Source organism: Aquarana catesbeiana, linkage group LG13 (genome assembly GCF_042186555.1).
Source record: "Aquarana catesbeiana isolate 2022-GZ linkage group LG13, ASM4218655v1, whole genome shotgun sequence".
Classification (NCBI taxonomy): domain Eukaryota; kingdom Metazoa; phylum Chordata; class Amphibia; order Anura; family Ranidae; genus Aquarana; species Aquarana catesbeiana.
This window is the reverse complement of record NC_133336.1, coordinates 229,701,794-229,723,898: the sequence shown is the minus strand read 5'-3', so window position 1 is coordinate 229,723,898 and position 22,105 is coordinate 229,701,794. Positions and strand designations below refer to the sequence as shown.

The following is a 22,105-nucleotide window of genomic DNA, read 5'->3' as shown; positions in this document are numbered from 1 at the left end:
TATATTCACCCCATAAGCCCCCTTACACAGTAATTGGACATGTTCATTTACCTAAGAGATGCTTTCATGCATCCGTCATCAACCCCCAAAACACTTCTAGTATGCATTATATTGCCTCCAGATAGCCCACCACCATCACCTTTATAAGCGGTATTTCAATCAGAAGCCAGACCAATTCCTTCCTATGTAGTTCCAGTTAATGAGCCATCAATACTGCATATAAGTCTTCCAAAAAGAACCACTCATAAAAAAGGCCAATGTAAATTAATTATACAGCAAAAGGATGTAACATTCAAAACCCACCTGGTGTGACAGCTACCCAGATGCCTTTCCCTCCATCACTGGAGCTTAGTCGCAGAGTCATCAGGACTGAATTATGAAGCCACCAGCCCCCCCTTTACAAAACCAAACAACCAGAACCCCCCAGCCCCTCATGAGCTGTATGTGTCAGGAGGTGAAAATACTGGGGTTCTGGTATGTGCTAGGAAAGAGTATACTGTAACTTAAAATAATATTTTAATGAAATTACACAAGGGGCACCTGGCAGTAGATCCAGAACACACACTCTGGTACCCAACCCTAGCATTGCCTCAACCTTTAACTACAGTTTTCTTCTTAGATATGCCACTCAGATACCTTCATTATGAATATTGGCAATAAAAGCAAAGCTCCTCTGAAAATCAGATTTGCAGTTCTGATTTATTTAGATAAATGTGATTCTTTAGGAGTCAAGACCACAAACAGAGTTTACAATCAATACTTATAAAGCAGCACTAGTCAAGAAATGCTCTTCCCAGATGCCTTCTGCAGCTCCTTCCTGTGGTGTGTAATCCACCATCACTGACAGCAGGTTATAATAAACAGTTGTAAGATAATGTATTTCTAATGAAACCAGACAGTTCCTACAGTGCCCATTAGATGGTGAACACCATATAAGTAGAGGGGTCACCATACTTTGTTCACAACAGATGCAGATATAATGAGTGTGTTTTACGTGAAGCCTTCAACAGTTTCACACTAATGATTTGTTTTGTGTGTTTCATGCGATCCCAAAATAAAAGACATTCAGCCGATACTCAGATAATAGAAAGAAAAATTTTCTACTTACATAGGAACACGATGGCAAGGACGACAGACATGGTAGCCGAGACCTGGAAGTTGTGACTATCTTTCTGAGAAGCAGAAGTTATGAGTGTCTTCACATTTCCTGAGCTTTCTATATGGACATTTCATAAGAGTTAAAACCAATGGCGTAAAAAATGTGGAAAGAGGAATAATCTGTGGGAATCAGATCTCAAACAATATATACAATGGGGACGGAAAGTATTCAGACCCCCTTACATTTTTCACTCTTTGTTATATTGCAGCCATTTGCTAAAATCATTTAAGTTCATTTTTTTTCTCATTAATGTACACACACAGCACCCCATATTGACAGAAAAACACAGAATTGTTGACATTTTTGCAGATTTATTAAAAAAGAAAAATTGAAATATCACAATGGTCCTAAGTATTCAGACCCTTTGCTGTGACACTCATATATTTAACTCAGGTGCTGTCCATTTCTTCTGATCATCCTTGAGATGGTTCTACACCTTCATTTGAGTCCAGCTGTGTTTGATTATACTGATTGGACTTGATTAGGAAAGCCACACACCTGTCTATATAAGACCTTACAGCTCACAGTGCATGCCAGAGCAAATGAGAATCATGAGGTCAAAGGAACTGCCTGAAGAGCTCAGAGACAGAATTGTGGCAAGGCACAGATCTGGCCAAGGTTACAAAAAAATTTCTGCTGCACTTAAGGTTCCTAAGAGCACAGTGGCCTCCATAATCCTTAAATGGAAGACGTTTGGGACGACCAGAACCCTTCCTAGAGCTGGCCGTCTGGCCAAAATGAGCTATCGGGGAGAAGAGCCTTGGTGAGAGAGGTAAAGAAGACCCCAAAGATCACTGTGGCTGAGTTCCAGAGATGCAGTCGGCTGATGGGAGAAAGTTGTAGAAAATCAACCATCACTGCAGCCCTCCACCAGTCGGGGCTTTATGGCAGAGTGGCCCGACGGAAGCCTCTCCTCAGTTCAAGACACATGAAAGCCCACGTGGAGTTTGTTAAAAAAACACATGAAAGACTCCAAGATGATGAGAAATAAGATTCTCTGGTCTGATGAGACCAAGATAGAACTTTTTGACCTGAATTCTAAGTGGTATGTGTGGAGAAAACCAGGCACTGCTCATTACCTGTCCAATACAGTTCCAACAGTGAAGCATGGTGGTGGCAGCATCATGCTGTGGGGGTGTTTTTCAGCTGCAGGGACAGGATGACACGTTGCAATAGAGGGAAAGATGAATGCGGCCAAGTACAGGAATATCTTGGACGACAACCTTCTTCAGAGTGCTCAGGACCTCAGACTGGGCCGAAGGTTTACCTTCCAACAAGACAATGACCCTAAGCACACAGCTAAAATAACGAAGGAGTGGCTTCACAACAACTCCGTGACTGTTCTTGAATGGCCCAGCCAGAGCCCTGACTTAAACCCAATTGAGCATCTCTGGAGAGACCTAAAAATGTCTGTCCACCAACGTTTACCATCCAACCTGACAGAACTGGAGAGGATCTGCAAGGAGGAATGGCAGAGGATCCCCAAATCCAGGTGTGAAAAACTTGTTCCATCTTTCCCAAAAAGACTCATGACTCTATTAGATCAAAATGGTGCTTCTACTAAATACTGAGCAAAGGGTCTGAATACTTAGTACCATGTGATATTTCAGTTTTTCTTTTTTAATAAATCTGCAAAAATGTCAACAATTCTGTGTTTTTCTGTCAATATGGGGTGCTGTGTGTACATTAATGAGGAAAAAAATGAACCTAAATGATTTTAGCAACTGGCTGCAATATAAAGAGTGAAAAATTTAAGGGGGTCTGAATACTTTCCGTCCCCACTGTATATTACATTTGAGGGTGGACATTGCTGGTTTGCACCCAGGATTGCTGGTCTAGCTGGTGAGGATCATGTTTGTAGTCCAATGTTGTCACTTCGGTAAGGTATGGCTTCCATTGCACTACCTCACTGCATAGTACACTCAGGTGATACCATATGGGCAATCTATTGGGTAAATGTACTAAATTGTAATATCAGGTTAATTTAAAGAAAGGAAATATACCGAAAGTACACATTTAAACTTGACTTGTTTGTTGATTTTTTTTTTAAATATCATTTTTATTAACGCCAACGTGGGCAAAGACAAGTGGAATACAGACATAAAACATTGTCATAATAAACAGCAGCATGGAGAGAAGGAGAAGAAGCAATGACTCAATATGTACATTTGATCTTACAGTTGTGTTACAGATATTAATCAATTCATGAGCTGGTATTGAGTGGTAAAAGCTACTTTTATATATACATTTATCCGCCTAAGGGATGAAGTGGAATAAGGAACCCGGGGCTCCTTTTGTCACCGTACTTAATTCTCTCTCCTTTTTCTGTTTTCCTTCCTTTCTCTCCATTCTCACCGTTTAACGTATATTCTAGATGTGCGTTAGCATTGGAAAACAGAGGAGGGAAGATATAAAAGAGGGAAAACACAGTGGGGAGGGGAAGGAACTTATTAAGAAGAGGGTGCAGGGACAGGGGTTATTAGGGTGGTTATAGGGCCCTGGTTGATTCAGGATGGCCCTGAAGTTTGGACTTACAAAGGTGTCTGCCTCATCAGGAAGCTCTGAGGGCAGTGCCCTCTGGGGAAAGAATGAATTGATTCCCTAGTGCCCATGTCTTGGTATATTTTTCCTGCTGGTGTCTTGCAGTGAACACCAGGTCTTCCGTTTTACTAATATCCTCTACTCTCTGGATCCAGCTTGCTACCGTTGTTGGGGACTGCCTCTTCCAGCAAAGTGGAATATAGGCCTTTGTGGCATTTAATAGGTGACGTACAATTGAGTTTTTGTATAATTTTGCCGATTATGGTGGAGACATGTAATAAGAAGGCCGGGTCATCTGGGACAGTGTATTCCATGAATTTCTGATTGTGGACCAAAAAAAGAGAAAGCTTTGGACAGGACCAAAATATATATAACATCGTGCCTCTGTCCCTCCTGGCATCTCCAGCAGAGTTCGGACTTATCAGGATAACATATATGTAAAGCGTGTGGGGTGAGGTACCACCTTGTTAAGAGCTTGTAGTTGGTCTCCTGTACTTTGGTACAGATAGAGGATTTTAAGGCTAACATGATAATGCATTGAACCTGGGCCGACGTGAAAGTGCAGTTTAGGTCTCTCTCTCCCATTTACTTATAATGTTTGTTGATTTACTTGCAATTTTTTTAGTTGTTAACATGGTCGTCTTAATTTTACATGTTGCATTGGACAGGAAGTGTAATTCCAACAGCGGATGAGTGAAATTTAGGAGACGGGTCCTGGGAGGAAATCATTTCCACCACCTTTTCTGTTTACTGCATTGTACTGATCTGCACATGCTGAACTTCAAGCAAAATCTGAATACATGGATGAGATACTATACATGCCAAATGATTTGTATTTCTGTCCATCCAGGATTGATATTTACACTTCTCATTTTTACTGTCATTTGCATAAGCAAATATTAGGAAACAAACAAACCCCATCATAGACTTTCTTATGCACATCACTTTATTTCCTTCCTGTTAAAGAATCGTAAACTTGAGCTCAGTGACCACTTCTGCTTTGCCCACGGCTCATTGTGTTTGGTGCATGATTAACAGTGCCTTGCAAAAGTATTCACCCTCCTTTGGCATTTTTCGGATTTTGTTTCCTCACAACCTGGAATTAACATGGATTGTTTGAGGATTTGCATCATTTCATTTACAGAACATGTCCACAACTTTGAAGATTTTTTTTTTTTTTTTGTGAAACAAACAACAAATAGGACAAAATAACAGAAAAAGTCAATGTGCATAACTATTCACCCCCCTAAAGTCAATACTTTGTAGAGCCACCTTTTGCGGCTATCACAGCTCCATGTCGCTTTGGATAAGTCTCTATGAGCTGGTCACATCTTACCACTGGGATTGTTGCCCATTCCTCCTTGCAAAACTGCTCCAGCTCCTTCAAGTTGGATGGTTTGCGCTTGCGAACAGCAATCTTTAAGTCTGACCACAGATTTTCTATTGGATTGAGGTCTGGGCTTTGACTAGGCCATTCCAACACATTTACATGTTTCCCCTTAAACCACTAAAGTGTTGTTTAGCAGTGTGTTTGGGGTCATTGTCCTGCTGGAAGGTAAACCTCCGTCCTAGCCTCAAATCACACACAGAGTGGTACGGGTTTTGCTCAAGAATATCCCTGTATTTATCACCATCCATCTTTCCCTCAACTCTGACCAGTTTCCCAGTCCCAACTGTTGAAAAACATCCCCACAGTATCATGCTGCCACCACCATGTTTTACAGTGGGGATGGTGTTCTTTGGGTGATGTGATGTGTTGGGTTTGCGTCAGACATAGCGTTTTCTTTGATGGCCAAAAAGTTCAATTTTAGTTTTATTAGACCAGAGCACCTTCCTCCATACATTTTGGGAGTCTCCCACATGCCTTTTCACAAACTCAAAGCCTGCCATTTTGTTTTTTGCTGAAAGTAATGGCTTTCTTCTGGCCACTCTGCCATAAAGCCCAACTCTATGGAGCGTACGGCTTATTGTCATCCTATGTACAGATACTCCAGTTTCTGCTGTGGAACTCTGCAGCTCCTCCAGGGTTACCTTAGGTCTTCTGTGCTGCCTCTCTGATTAATGCCCTCCTTGCCCAGTCCGTGTGGTGTGCGGCCGTCTCTTGGCAGGTTTGCTGTTGTGTCATGTTCTTTCCATTTGGTTATGATAGATTTGATGGTGCTCCTAGGGATCATCAAAGATTTGGATATTTTTTTAAACCTAACCCTGACTTGTACTTCTCAACAACATTGTCCCTTACTTGTTTGGAGAGTTCCTTGGTCTTCATGGCAGTGTTTGGTTAGTGGTGCCTCTTGCTTAGGTGTTGCAGCCTCTGGGGCCTTTCAAAAAGGTGTGTCTATGTAATGACAGATCATGTGACACTTAGATTGCACACAGGTGGACATCATTTCACTAATTATGTGACTTCTGAAGGTAATTGGTTGCACCAGAGCTTTTTATGGGCTTCATAACAAAGGGGTGAATACATACGCACATGCCAATTATCAGTTTTTTTTCTGAAAAATAGTTTTATGTATATATTTTTCTAATTTTACTTCACCAACTTAGACTATTGTGTTTTGATCCATCACATATAATTCAGATTACAAAAAACATTGAACTAAAGGCGGTAATGTAACAAAATAGATAAAAAGCCAAGAGGGGGGGGGGGAATACTTTTGCAAGGCACTGTAATTGGTTTCATTTTTATTCTTTTTTTTCTGATCTCTGGCTTCTAGATAATAGTTCCTTTTTAAATTTTTACGTCAAAAATATGTTTTTCAGAGTTTCATTGAGGTCATCGGTTTCATAGAAGTTCTTCCTCTTTTCTACCGCTTGTTGTGGAAGTAGATGAAACACACAGAGGCAGCTAGACATACAGAAATCACCAGTCGTATTATATTCTTCTGTGTAATTTGAGGAGGGAAGCAGTGAGGGAGTATACATAGGTTAACCCTTTCGCTGCCAGAGCTGTTTTTGCTAATTATTTGCACACATTTAAAAAATCATCCTAGGCCTTAAGTTTACTTATAGCCCCCATATAGCCATGGACTTTTTGTGGAGCACTGTATATATAACAATGTATATATAAAAATACAAATTTTATTTATTTATTCGCGATCGCTCCTGACAGAGCAGGAACGGTATGTGTGTGTGTAAACACACACATCTACGTCCTGTCAGGGGAGAGAAGACAGATCGTGTGTTCCTAGTATATAGGAACACCGATCAGTCTCCTTCCCTAGTCAGTCCCATCTCCCTACAGTTAGAACACACCTAGGGAACACAGTTAACCCCTTAATCTCCCACTAGTGTTAACCCCTTCCCTGCCAGTGACATTTATACAGTAATCAGTGGCTAGTTAAAGCACTAATCACTATTAATGGTCCCAAAATAGTGTCAAAAGTGTCCAATCTGTCCGCCGCAATGACGTAGTCCTGATAAAAATCGCAGATCGCCGCCATTACTATTAAAAAAAATAAATAATAATAAAAATGCCATAAATCTGTCCCCTATTTTGTAGATGCTATAGCTTTTCTGCAAAGCAATCTATATATACGCTTATTGCGGGTCAAGGGTAAACAGCAAGGCAGAAGCAGAAACCAAAGGTCAGGTCAAGAACACACAAGGTCAGCAATGGGAAGAACATGCAGGATCAATCAGGATACAGCTGAAGATTAGTCAGCAAAGGATATGAGAATGAGCTCCCTTTAAATAGCCTGTCTGGTGCCAAGAGGGATTGTGACTGAGTGTGTGCACATGGCGTCCGCAATCGTGAATTGCCATGTGTATGCGCTCGCCTGTTAGTCGTTCTTTGGGAGCTATCCTGCGCATGCACATATCTATGCGCCAGACATATCACAGGGATTCCCTGACAGTGGCATGGTTGTTGGAGTATTTCAAAAACTGATGATCTGGGGGTGTAATAGTATGGGGAATATTTTCTTTCCACGCTTTGGGCCTCTTAGTACCAATTGAGCATAATTTAAATGCCACGACCTACCGGAGTATTGTCCATCCCTTTATGACTACAGTGTACCCATCTTCTGATGGCTCCTTCCAGCAGGATAATGCACCATGTCACAAAGCACCAATCATCTCCCCACTGGATAATGAGGTCACTGTAGTCCGATGGCCTCCACACTCACCAAATCTCATCCAATAGAGCACCTTTGGGATGTGGTGGAACGTGAGATTGGCATCAGGGATGTGCAGCCAACAAATCTGAAGCAACGGCGTGATGCTATCATGTCCATATGGACCAAAATCTCTGAGGAACATTTCCAGCACCTTCTTGTGTCTATGCCTCGAAGAATGAAGGCTAAAGGAGGTCCAACCTGCTCCAACCCGCTACTAGCATGGTGCACCTAATAAAGTGGCCGGTGAGTGTATATATTTATGTGAACCTTCAACACAGTTATACTTTATTCTTATAGTGGATTTTTTACCATTCTTTTATTGATGTATAAATAAAAAATGTAGTTTTATATACAGGTGATACTCGAAAAATTAGAAAATCGTGCAAAAGTTAATTTATTTCACTAATGCAACTTAAAAGGTGAAACTAATATATGAGATAGACTCATTACATGCAAAGCAAGATAGTTCAAGCCATGATTTGTCATAATTTTGATGATTATGGCTTACAGCTCATGAAAACCCCAAATCCACAATCTCAGAAAATTAGAATATTACATGCAATCAATAAAACAAGGATTGTACATAGAACAATATCGGACCTCTGAAAAGTATAAGCATGCATATGTACTCAGTACTTGGTTTGGGTCCCTTTTGCAGCAATTACTGCCTCAATGCAGCATGGCATGGAAGCGATCAGCCTGTGGCACTGCTGAGGTGTTATGGAAGACCAGGATGCTTCAATAGCGGCCTTCAGTTCTTCTGCATTGTTCGGTCTCATGTCTCTCATCTTTCTCTTGGCAATGCCCCATAGATTCTCTATGGGGTTCAGGTCAGGCAAGTTTGCTGGCCAATCAAGCACAGTAATCCCACGGTCATTGAACCAGGTTTTGGTGCTTTTGGCACTGTGGGCTGGAAAATGAAGTCAGCATCCCCATAGAGCTCATCTGCGGAAGGAAGCATGAAGTGCTCCAAAATCTCCTGGTAAATGGCTCCGTTGACCCTGGACTTAATGAAACACAGTGGACCAACACCAGCAGATGACATGGCTCCCCAAATCAACACAGACTGTGGAAACTTCACACTGGACTTCAAGCATCTTGCAGTGTGTGCCTCTCTATTCTTCCTCCATACTCTGGGTCCTTGGTTTCCAAATGAGATGCAAAATTTGCTCTCATCAGAAAAGAGGACTTTGGACCACTGAGCAACAGACCAGGTCTGTTTTTCTTTAGCCCAGGTAAGACGCTTCTGACATTGTTTGTTGTTCAGGAGTGGCTTGACAAGAGGAATAAGACATTTGAAGCCGATGTCCAGGATCCATCTGTGTGTGGTGGCTCTCGATTAGGGATGAGCTTCGAGTTCGAGTCGAACTCATGTTCGACTCAAACATCGGCTGTTCGCCAGTTCACCGAACAGCGAACAATTTGAGGTGTTTGCGACAAATTTGAAAGCCGTGGAACACCTTTTAAAGTCTATGAGAGAAATCAAAATTGCTAATTTTAAAGGCTTATATGCATGGTATATCATAAAAAGTGTTTGGGGACCTGGGTCCTGCCCCAGGGGACATGGATCAATGCAAAAAAAAGTTTTAAAAACGGACGTTTTTTGGGAGCAGTGACTTTAATAATGCTTAAAGTGAAACAATAAAAGTGTAATATTCCTTTAAATTTCACACCTGGGGGGTGTCTATAGTATGCCTGTAAAGGGGCTCATGTTTCCCGTGTTTAGAACAGTCTGACAGCAAAATGACATTTCAAAGGAAAAAAGTCATTTAAAACTACTCGCGGCTATTAATGAATTGCCGGTCCGACAATACACATAAAAGTTAATTGATAAAAACGGCATGGGAATTCCCCACAGGGGAACCCTGAACCAAAATTAAAAAAAAAAAAATGACGTGGGGGTTCCCCTAAATTCCATACCAGGCCCTTCAGTTCTGGTATGGATATTAAGGGGAACCCCAGCCAAAAAATGTTTTAAAAATGGCGTGGGGTCTATACCAGACCCTTCAGGTCAGGAGGAAGAACCTGAAGAACCAGAAGAAGAAGAAGATGGAGGAAGAAACCGAAGGAAGATAGAAGATAGAAGATAGAAGAAAGAAGATAGAAGAAAGAAGAAGCATTTAAATAAAGGAATTGTCAAAAACTGTCTCTTGTCATTTTTAACATTTTTGACACTTTTTCTGTGAAATGGTAGGGGTACTTTTGTACCCCCTTACCATTTCACACAGGGGGGGAGGGCCGGGATCTGGGGGTACCCTTGTTAAAGGGGGCTTCCAGATTCTGATAAGCCCCCCACCCGCAGACCCCCTCAACCACCGGGCAAGGGTTGCGGGGATGAGGCCCTTGTCCCCATCAACATGGGGACAAGGTGTTTTGGGGGGCTACCCCAAAGCACCCTCCCAATGTTGAGGGTATGTGGCCTGGTACGGTTCAGGAGGGGGAGCGTTCTCTTGCCCCCCCTCTTTTCTTGCAGCCTGCCAGGTTGCGTGCTCGGATAAGGGTCTGTTATGGATTTTTGGGGGGACCCCACGCCATTTTTAAAAAAAAATTTTGGTCGGGGTTCCCCTTAAAATCCATACCAGACCAGAAGGGTCTGGTATGGATTTTGAGGGGGACCCCACGCCATTTTTAAAATAAAATTTTGGTCGGGGTTCCCCTTAATATCCATACAAGACCTGAAGGGCCTGGTATGGAATTTAGGGGGACCCCCACGTTATTTTTTTTTTTGGTTCAGGGTTCCCCTGTGGGGAATTCCCATGCCGTTTTTATCAATGAACTTTTATGTGTATTGTCGGACCGGCAATTCATTAATAGCCGCGAGTAGTTTTAAATGTCTTTTTTTCCTTTGAAATGTCATTTTGCTGTCAGACTGTTCTAAACACAGGAAACATGCGCCCCCTTACAGGCATACTATAGACACCCCCCAGGTACGAAATTTAAAGGGATATTATACTTTTATTGTTTCACTTTAAGCATTATTAAAATCACTGCTCCCGAAAAAACGTCCATTTTTAAAACTTTTTTTTTGCATTGATCCATGTCCCCTGGGGCAGGACCCAGGTCCCCAAACACTTTTTATGACAATAACTTGCATATAAGCCTTTAAAATTAGCACTTTTGATTATTCCTGTTCGCGTCCTATAGACTTTAACGGTGTTCGCGTGTTTGAACAAATTGTTTGCCTGTTTGCATGTTCTGGTGTGAACCGAACAGGGGGGTGTTCGGCTCATCCCTACTCTTGATGCACTGACTCCAGCCTCAGTCCACTCCTTGTGAAAGTCCCCAACACTTTTGAATGGCCTTTTTCTGACAATCCTCTCCAGGCTGCGGTCATCCCTGCTGCTTGTGCATCTTTTTCTTCCACACTTTTCCCTTCCACATTCTATTAATGTGCTTTGATACAGCACTTTGGGAACATCCAACTTCTTTTGCAATTACATTTTGAGGCTTTCCCTCATGGAGGGTGTCAATGATGACACCTTATGGAGGGTGTCAATGATGGTTTTCTGCACAACTGTCAGGTCAGCAGGTCAGAAAAATTTAACTTCTGAGCTTATACACCGAATATAGTAAGTTGCGGAGAAAGCAGAAGTGGTCACTGAGATCACACATTGAGGAGAGTTTACCAGGAAGGAAATAAAGTGGTTTTCTTGAAAAAAACAACTAAGATAAGATCCAAAACTTCATCTTAGATGGACAGTATCAATATCAGTAACTGTAGGCGGAAGGGTCATTGAGTATATCAGCAAGCCCCTGAATTATTGTTACACATAGTGGTAGTTCTTACATCTGCTGCATGCTGAGTAGAGATGGTAGAAAGAAATCCTCAACCGGTGGAAATGGGAACAAACTGACCAGGCCCCCAGTGTAGCTGCAGTGGAGGATGAAATTCACTGGGTTGAAGTTGGACTTGAGAAAGCGCATGTGCGCGAAACACGTTGTCATAGTAACACCCCACACCATTGTTTGTGTTTCACCTGCCCTCCACAGTGTGCGACTCCTCCTTAGCTTTGGTTGGTATTTGGCCGGCCTGTTATGACATCATTCTTGGGCACTGTGACCCTAGCCAGCGCACAGGGACGCCACCTTCTGTATCGCTATCTGTGGCTCTTGATGCGAGCCTGCTCTCAGAAGCCATAACTCCATCTTGCTATGACAACACATTTCACACGCATGCGCTTTCTCAAGTCCAACTTCAACCCAGTGAATTCCATCCTCCCCTGCAGCTACATCGGAGTTCGGGTCAGGCCCTTTGTTCTGGCGCTTGTTCTTTTTTAAGTATCTCATAGTATTAGCACACACCACTGTATTAGTGTCACTATTGATGTCAGTGTCCGTTAGTGTACCCCCCCAGCCAGTGTCAGATTGCTCGCCACACTATCACAGTGCCACTCACAAGTTGCTGACCAGATGCTATAACTTTCACAGAAACTAAATAATATACACTTATTGGGATTTTTTTGTACCAAAGACATGTAGCAGAATACATTTTTGCCTAAATTCATAAAAAAAATTGATTTTAGAATTTCTTTATTTGATATGTTTTATAGCAGAAAATAAAAAATCCAGTGTTGATCAAATACCACCATAAGAAAGCACTATTTATATGAAAACAATAATAAAAATTAAATGTGGGCACAGTGTTTCATGTCCGTACAATAAACAGTTAAAGTAGCACAGTTCTGAATATCAAAAAATGCCCCGAACATGATGGGGGTAAAACCATCCGGAGCTCAAGTGGTTAATACCAATTTTTTTGTGAATATTAATTTAATTGTAAAAATGTTGAGGTTCCTTGAAATTCAACCAAGACTATTTCCTTATTCACTTAGATGTTTCATTGATGTACTCCGATTCATAGAAATTATTCTTTACTACCACTTGTTGTGAAAGTAGATGAAACAAACAGCAGCAGATAATACAAATCCAGAGATCACCAGTCGTATTATATTCTGCACTGTGTAATCTGAGGAGAGAACCAGAGATGGAAGTTATTTGATTTTTACATTACAATTTTGAAATATTACAAAACGTATATATGAAGGGCCTAGATAAGCCTCCTTCTCATTGGTCACAAGAAATAATATTGTTTCATGTTCCAATAATACAGTATGTTCTAATATATTCCATTAATAAGAGGAGAGGTCACAAAGACACAACACTTAACTGGGAGAAAAGTGCGTCACCTGCTCCAGAGGTGCGTAAGTCAGAAGACTGGCTGACCAAAATTACAAATCCATTACCAGGCAAACCATTAAAAATATTTATTTCAACTGTGTATTTAACCTTATGTTTTCACTTAGAAGATCTTTTACTATACTTTTCCTCCCCAAAGTCTTCACATTATGGAGGTATACATTTTTATTTTTTTTTTGCGCTTAAAATGTTACTGTCAGAACCTGGATCACCTGCTGGTGGCACTGTGACTCCCAAAACGGAAGGTTCTAGTTCCAGTGTTCAACAGCAGGTGTCTCCCAGCAGCCAGCAGATCCCAGTAATCAGTCTCCACCTGATGCTGGCTGCTGGGTAGGTATTTATTCCCTCCTCTACCAGTACCTCTCACTTCAGTGTTTTGCTCTGCTAGCCAGATACTGTTTCCTATTTTCCTGCCCTTGATCTTGCTCTTGCCCTGTATCCTCTACCTTGCTACCTTGTACATGCTCCCCTAATTCCTGATCCCAGTCTTGGTTCCCCTCTTCCTTGCATCTCTGGTCTTACCTTATTTATCCGTGTTTCTCATTTTGTACATATTGTACAGTATATAGTTCGTTTTCTAGTTAGTATTTCTGTTGCTTAGGCTACTTGTTAGGTATTTTTGCCACTTAGTTGATGGTTCACTTGTATCTTTTCATGTATTTGTTGTTTCCTGTTTGCTGGTGTTTGGATGTCTTATATTTTAATGCTAATAAACTTGCTTAAATCATATATAGTCTGGTCTCAGTTTTCTAATGCAGCTATGCAGATTTGGCCATCCCTGCTGCTGATCCCTGACTGTTACTTAGAAGGGATCAGTGGTTGAATATAGTTGTTGGTTAGAGAAGAGAGAGGATTCAAAGTCCAAACATCAGGGTCTTGTTTGGCTGCTGTAGGTCCATCTGAATGATGGACAAGAAGAAAAGGAAGAAGGAAGCCTTTAATGTAATGTGGGCCAGGAAGAAATCAAAACCCTACTGATGTAAGTGAAGCTAGGTTGGGTTTTGGTTTCTTCCTGGCCCACCTATAAATATTTTTGTTCTTATACATCCTCTATATCTCCCTTTACAGCATACTCAGATATCCACTATTGTTAAGTTCTTGTACCACCTTTATTAAGGACGCCCTGTTGACCATATAAATGCTGATGTCCACCGAGCTAGCATCATCCTAGTTGTTTTCTGAAAGCGATGTATAAGTGACACAGACAATAATTTATGATGTTGAGAAGATTGTTTTGTTAGTAGAAATATTTTTATTTCATATGTTTTTTCAGTTCTGGACACATTTCTTTGCCACCAAGATTTTAATCATGTGTCTGTCCTTCAGAAAAGTCAGACATATAAAGGGTCTTTTTGAGGTTGATACAAATATTGGATGGGGTACAATAGAAACAGACATTTTTTTCTTCTAGTTTATAAATCTTGCTCAAAGTTCACAAACTTTTCAGTAAACGCTTTTGAAGTCTAGAGAGGGGACAAAGCTTGTTATTCTGGACTTTTAAGGGCTAATTAGCAAGCTATTGTCAAACAAAAGACATGGGAAGCTGGGCATCGCCATGGGGCACTGACATGTACCAATGTCAAAAAAGATATTTATTAATATTAACTAATTTAAAAAGTATACATAGAATTATCAGCTCTCCCTAAAAGCTCCAACCCACATGGACAATGTGGCTGCTGTTGTGAGCCCCCCTTTTTATAGAACGGGACTGGGTAATCTATTCCTTCAAATAATTGGCTTTTGCTGTCCCTTATTTTTGGGGGTAAACCTGCAAACGTTTTGGCCAAAAGTTTGTGATTCACAAACTTTGCAAATCCCAGAGATTGTCTACAAATCAATGGTGATGGTGAACCCGAGCTTCATTCCCTGTGCTGATACTGGAATGAAATGAAAAGAAATGGAAAGTGTATATAAGGATAATGTATAATTGATCCAAAGGCATTCATTTAGGTTTACATGCTCACCATGTATCTGGATATAGAACCCATCACTCATCTTCCCCATTGTGTTATTCACCGTCCTCACAGACAGCAGCTGATTGCAGGTGCAGGAAGACTGGCAGCACATGGCAGGTGGAGAGCCAGCGGGAACCAGGCAGCATGCAGAGCAGGACAGGGGAATGACTGGATGGAAGGTCAGACAAGCCAGGTCAGCAACAGACGGTCAGATAAAGGGATAGACTTAAGCAGAGAATGGTCAGAATACAGGCAGAGGACAGCAACACAAGATCAGGCAGATAAGCAGGAGGTAAGCGGAGTCCAGAGGAAAGCCAAGGTCAGGGCAGGTAGCATTCAAGCGAGGTCAGGTCATGCCAGCTCAATCACAAAAGTCAGCGCTCAAGCAGATACAGGAACATGGGTAAAACCTGCAGATCAGACAGCAACCAACTAGTACAGTTGCTGAACTTATATAGGCCACTTGGCGCCAGTATCATTTGAAAATGAACGCACGCTTGCACATTCGCATATGTGCACGCCTGTGCACTGCAAGATGGTCACCCGCAGGGCCACACCTGCGCATTTGTGTTTGCCTTGGAGCTTCGACTGCACTATGACCAGCGCGGCCCTGACACATACGTAACTAATGATGGCCTAATTTTATATGCTCACCATGTATCTGGATATAGAGCCCATCACTCATCTTCCTCACAGTGTCAGACACCGTCCTCACTTCACAGGTATATTTCCCAGAATCCTCCAGCTGAGATGACCGCACTCCGTATGTATCAGATACATTGTATCCCCGCACAGTCCGTCCATCTCTGTAGAAGGCAAAGTGCAGCTCTGTGCCGCCTCTGAGCGGATCCAGTCTGGTGTCACATCTCACCGTCATCTCATCTCCTTCTATTATCCTGGACGGGGTCACTTTTATTTCTGGAGGAGAGAAGAGCTCTGGAAGAGGAGAGGATGACAATGATTGGTCAGTATGAGTTCTATTCCCTCAACATGTGACTATCAGTGAATAAATAAAGTGAAAGTGTATGTAAGGATAATGTATGATTGGATCAAAGCCATTCTTTTAGGTTTACATCCTCACCATGTATCTGGATATAGAGCCCATCACTCATCTTCCTCATAGTGCCAGACACCGTCCTCACTGCACAGGTATATTTCCCAGAATCCTCCAGCTGAGATGACCTCACTCTGTATGTATCAGATACATTGTATCCCCGCACAGTCCGTCCATCTCTGTAGAAGGCAAAGTTCAGCTCTGTGCCACCTCTGAGCGGATCCAGTTTGGTGTCACATCTCACCATCATCTCATCTCCTTCTATTACCCTGGACCGGGTCACTTTTATTTCCGGAGGAGAGAAGAGCTCTGGAAGAGGAAATTGATAGAAATAACAAATGATGGGAATATATTAATTATTCTGTTGACAATTACACAATGCTTTGCAGGGACATAAAACAATTTATATCATGTATATATTTATGTCTTTGGTTAAGTGGACCTGTTGTATCCTCTATAGTGCTAGAGTACCCAGTAAGGTCAGACAATGGCAGCCTCCAGAGCTGAATGGAAGTCTTGGCACACATATACACTACACATCACTTCACAAGATATGGTGACAGGTTCCTCTAAGTTCCTCTAAGCAGGAATTTCTAGAATTCATGTGAATTTATCATGTTTTTAGGCCAAAATAAAATACTTGTCCATACCTATCAGATCTGTACCTGGACAGGTTAGACCAATACCAATTTCCACAACACGGCTCATAATCACACATTGGGTATTGGCATATCTGAGAGTTTCAGTGTTTTCTGCTGATACCAGAAGACCCAACCAAAAGCTTTTTTTTTCAACAATGATAGAGAAGGATTCACAAGCATTTGTAGGTCAATGGCTTAATAGCAGCAGGCTATGGCAATATGCAGCTTCTAAAACAAACATGAAGAATGAGGAAAAAATAATGGTTTCTCCAAAATTTTTATGCTGTTGGGACTTTTTGGGGATGTTTGCCAGTTTGTTTTTGTGTTTCTTTTTGTTTTTTTGTTTTTGTTTTTGTTTTTTGTTTTTTTTTGGGGGGGGCTTTAAATGGCTCCTGGGGCAACATTTTTCAACTTATAATTATTCCCAAAAAGATCCGCGCTTCAGGATATTAAAAACTGCTGCCCCCCTATAGACAGGAAACACTGAAGTGAAACCAAAAACGCTAATAAAAAATTAAAGGATAGGGAATGCCGCTGTTATAAAAAGTGTACCAAAACAATAATAAATATAAAGTGGCAGGTGCTAAATCTATGTAAGCAAAATAATAAAAGTGTATCAGTGCGATAATTACTCTTATCAAGGATGTAAAGTGACAAGTGCTATTTCTGTGCAAAGGAACTGTAAACAATGTACGTATGATGAAAGCTCAATCACTATAACCCAACACATAAATAACAGGTGTTAAACCTGTGCAGAAAAAATGGTAAAGGTGTCTCAGTGCAATAAATTTTCTTATCGTAGATATAAAGTGACAAGTGCTAATTCTGTGCAAAAAAAACTGTAAAACAATATACGTATAATGAGAACTCAGTCACTGTACCCAAAGATGTGAATGGAAAAACCCACAAAACATACACGAAAAAACTAAAGTGACATGTACTTATAATTCTCGTGTGAATTAATCCTTTGAAATAAGGGTCTAAAGTGACAAGTGCAGAGATATAATGAATATGTGTAAAAAATAAATGTGCAATATAAAATGAATGTGCAATAAAAAAACGCAATGTGCACTTAAAAAACAGCAATAGTACAATTTCATAAACCTGCTGTATACGCGTTTCATCACACGGACGTCATCTGAGGCGCTTCAGATGATGTCCGTGTGATGAAACGCGTAAGCCGGGACTATCTTGACACGCACAACGTCATATCCGGGTACCGTGGTTCCGGATTTTCGAACGGTGGAACGCAGGCAGCGATTCTAGGTAGCGTTGCTTCCCCGTGTCATTTGGAGAGCACGAGAGCATGTGAGCTCCCTCTCCTTTTTAAAAAAAAAATTTTACCATTTCGCACTGATACACTTTTATTATTTTGCTTACATAGATTTAGCACCTGCCACTTTATATTTATTATTGTATTGATACATTTTTCAACTTATAACAACATTTAATTTCTTTCATTTTCAATTATTACATTTTTTTTACATTTCATTTTTAATTTTTTTTTAATTTATTTATAGTTTTTACATTTTTTTTGTTAGGGAATATATTGCTTGCACTCTGTATGCACCTATAAAGAAATGTAGTGCCAACAGACAGTGATGTATTTTTTTATGTAAGTCATGAAAGAAAAATGAAAAAGGTTTCTGATAAGGAGAACTCAAAAAAGGTATGACACATCCCAAAATGTATCAGGGAACAAAGAGGAACCCCCTACGGGTAGGACTTTACCGGCACTACCACATAAGCAAACAATGTTTGAAAAATATCAAGTATTTATTGAAAAACACATATAGAATATTACACAAAAACGTGGATGTATAAATACAAGGATGCAAAGAAAAGATATAGCTCCCGGAACCCAACGCGTTTCAGAGATGAATGTTGTCTCCTTCATCAGAGATTTCACAGGAAATATAATATCTATAGAATTCAAATGCAAAATGATCAGTGATATTTAAACATTGTTCTGAATCCCAAAACTATACCTCTCACATGTGTACAGATAGAGATAGTGGCGCTAGTGACACTCTAATTCTATACAAAAAACAGTAATAAAGATAGGAATATAACACCCAGTGAGAAGTGTCAGTATAAAAATAAAAACATAACAAACATCATAAACTGTGAAAAGTCCATGAAAAAAGTTCACATGAAAAAAATCCAGCACAACAGTTGTTTTTCGATCTTCCTATGTGATAGATCTTCTACTCTTCCACCACACCACTGTGATAGTGACACCACTCCCTCTGAAGAGCGCACTCACCAGATTGTAAAGCCTCCAACTCTCGTGTTTGGCAAAATAGCAATTGAACCACACCTGGGTTGCATGTGATGAACCGTGACTGCAATCAAACTGGCTCCATATGTGAAAGACAAATAAATAAAGTGCTCCACATAGCGTGATACCATTTTAACAAGTTAATTAAAATCACTCCAAGCACACTTCAATGGTTACACTCACTTTTAAACTGAAGCAAATAAGCCTTTGAACAAATCCACAGCAAACAACAGGATCAATGATCCAACGGTGCACAGCGGTCACAGTGAACCTGAAGTGTAAACTGGTGTGTCTCTTACCCAACCTTCAAAGGCCCAGCAGTCCGATCGGCGTTAAAACGGTATCACAGTTTATGATGTTTGTTATGTTTTTATTTATATACCGACACTTCTCACGGGGTGTTATATTCCTATCTTTATTACTGTTTTTTGTATAGAATGAGAGTGTCACCGGTATCATGCTGTTTTGACTCATATCTTTACAAATATATATTAGCGCCACTATCTCTATCTGTACACATGTGAGAGGTATAGTTTTGGGATTCGGAACAATTTACACATTTATTTAAGTGGCAGCTTTTCACTGTACATTGTGTATGTACACATCTTGTATTCATTTACACAACAATCATTTAGTTTTGTCACTGGTCTTTGGCACAGTGGAGTAAGAGAGAACCAAGGGCGGCTTATTGTTACCTCTCTTGCTACAAACCATTGGATATTTAAACATTAACAAGTAGGGATGAGCTTCGAGTTCGAGTCGAACTCATGTTTGACTCGAACATTGGCTGTTCGCAAGTTCGCCGAACAGCGAACAATTTGGGGTGTTCGCGGCAAATTCGAATGCCGCGGAACACCCTTTAAAAGTCTATGGGAGAAATCAAAAGTGCTAATTTTAAAGGCTAATATGCAAGTTATTGTCATAAAAAGTGTTTGGGGACCTGGGTCCTGCCCCAGGGGACATGGATCAATGCAAAAAAAAGTTTTAAAAATGGCCGTTTTTTCAGGAGCAGTGATTTTAATAATGCTTAAAGTCAAACAAAAAAGTGTAATATCCCTTTAAATTTAGTACCTGGGGGGTGTCTATAGTATGCCTGTAAAGGGGCGCATGTTTCCTTTGTTTAGAACAGTCTGACAGCAAAATGACATTTTGAAGGAAAAAACCCATTTAAAACTACCTGCGGCTATTGCATTGCTGACAATACACATAGAAGTTCATTGATAAAAACGGCATGGGAATTCCCCAAAGGGGAACCCCGAACCAAAATTTAAAAAAAAAAATGACGTGGGAATCCCCCTAAATTCCATACCAGGCCCTTCAGGTCTGGTATGGATATTAAGGGGAACCCCGGCCAAAATTAAAAAAAAAAAAATGACATGGGGTTCCCCCTAAATTTCATACCAGACCCTTCAGGTCTGGTATGGATTTTAAGGGGAACCCCGCGCCCTTATCCGAGCACGCAACCTGGCAGGCCGCAGGAAAATAGTGGGGGACGAGAGTGCGCCCCCCCTCCTGAACCATACCAGGCCACATGCCCTCAACATTGGGAGGGTGCTTTGGGGTAGCCCCCCAAAACACCTTGTCCCCATGTTGATGAAGACAAGGGCCTCATCCCCACAACCCTGGCCGGTGGTTGTGGGGGTCTGCGGGCGGGGGGCTTATCGGAATCTGGAAGCCCCCTTTAACAAGGGGACTCCCAGATCCCGGCCCCCCCCTGTGTGAAATGGTAAGGGGGTACTTACCCCTACCATTTTACTAAAAAACTGTCAAAAATGTTAAAAATGACAAGAGACAGTTTTTGACAATTCCTTTATTTAAATGCTTCTTCTTTCTTCTATCTTCCTTCATCTTCTGGTTCTTCTGGTTCTTCCTCCGGCGTTCTCGTCCAGCATCTCCTCCGCGGCATCTTCTATCTTCTCCTCGGGCCGCTCCGCACCCATGGCATGGGGGGAGGCTTCCGCTCTTCTCTTCTTCTTTTCTTCTTTTCTTCTCTTCTTCTCTTCTTCATTTTCTTCTCCTCGTCTGACAGTTCTTAAATAACGGGGGATGGGGCCACCCGGTGACACCGCCCCCCTTATTTAAGAACTGTCAGACGAGGAGCGCCGTCACACAGCGGGAGCCTCCCTCCATGCCAGCATGGGTGCGGAGCGGCCCGGAGAAGAAAATGAAGAAGAGAAGAAGAGAAGAAGAGAAGAAAAGAAGAAGAGAAGAGCGGGAGCCTCCCCCCATGCCATGGGTGCGGAGCGGCCCGATGAGAAGAAGATAGAAGATGCCGCGGAGGAGATGCTGGACGAGAACGCTGGAGGAAGAACCAGAAGAGCCAGAAGAACCAGAAGAACCAGAAGATGAAGGAAGATATAAGAAAGAAGAAGCATTTAAATAAAGGAATTGTCAAAAACTGTCTCTTGTCATTTTTAACATTTTTGACAGTTTTTTAGTGAAATGGTAGGGGTAAGTACCCCCTTACCATTTCACACAGGGTGGCAGGATCTGGGGGTCCCCTTGTTAAAGGGGGCTTCCAGATTCCGATAAGCCCCCCGCCCGCAGACCCCCACAACCACCGGCCGGGGTTGTGGGGATGAGGTCCTTGTCCTCATCAACATGGGGACAAGGTGTTTTGGGGGGCTACCCCAAAGCGCCCTCCCAATGTTGAGGGCATGTGGCCTGGTACGGTTCAGGGGGGGGGCACACTCTCGTCCCCCCCTCTTTTCCTGCGGCCTGCCAGGTTGCGTGCTCAGATAAGGGTCTGTATGGATTTTTGGGGGACCCCACGCCGTTTTTTTTTTGGCGCGGGGTTCCCCTTAAAATCCATACCAGACCTGAAGGGTCTGGTATGGAATTTAGGGGGAACCCCACGTCATTTTTTTTTAAAATTTTGGCCGGGGTTCCCCTTAATATCCATACCAGACCTGAAGGGCCTGGTATGGAATTTAGAGGGACTCCCACGTCATTTTTTTTTTTTAATTTTGTTTCGGGGTTCCCCTTTGGGGAATTTCCATGTCGTTTTTATCAATGAACTTCAATGTGTATTGTCGGCAATGCAATAGCCGCGGGTAGTTTTAAATGGGTTTTTTCCTTCAAAATGTCATTTTGCTGTCAGACTGTTCTAAACACGGGAAACATGCGCCCCTTTACAGGCATACTATAGACACCCCCAGGT

The 22,105-nt window shown here is 41.6% G+C and overlaps 1 protein-coding gene across 1 annotated transcript in view; it reads right to left on the bottom strand.

Annotated features, from left to right (window-relative positions):
- The window catches only part of LOC141116689 (Fc receptor-like protein 3), a 76,765-nt gene that overhangs the window by 28,007 nt on the left and 26,653 nt on the right, over nucleotides 1-22,105 (bottom strand). Inside the window, exons 9-11 of the mRNA XM_073609079.1 lie at nucleotides 16,051-16,332; nucleotides 15,624-15,905; nucleotides 1,109-1,216 (exon numbers count right to left, since the gene is read on the bottom strand). Coding sequence (XP_073465180.1) covers nucleotides 1,109-1,216; nucleotides 15,624-15,905; nucleotides 16,051-16,332 — 672 coding nt within the window. The remainder of the gene's footprint in view (nucleotides 1-1,108; nucleotides 1,217-15,623; nucleotides 15,906-16,050; nucleotides 16,333-22,105) is intronic.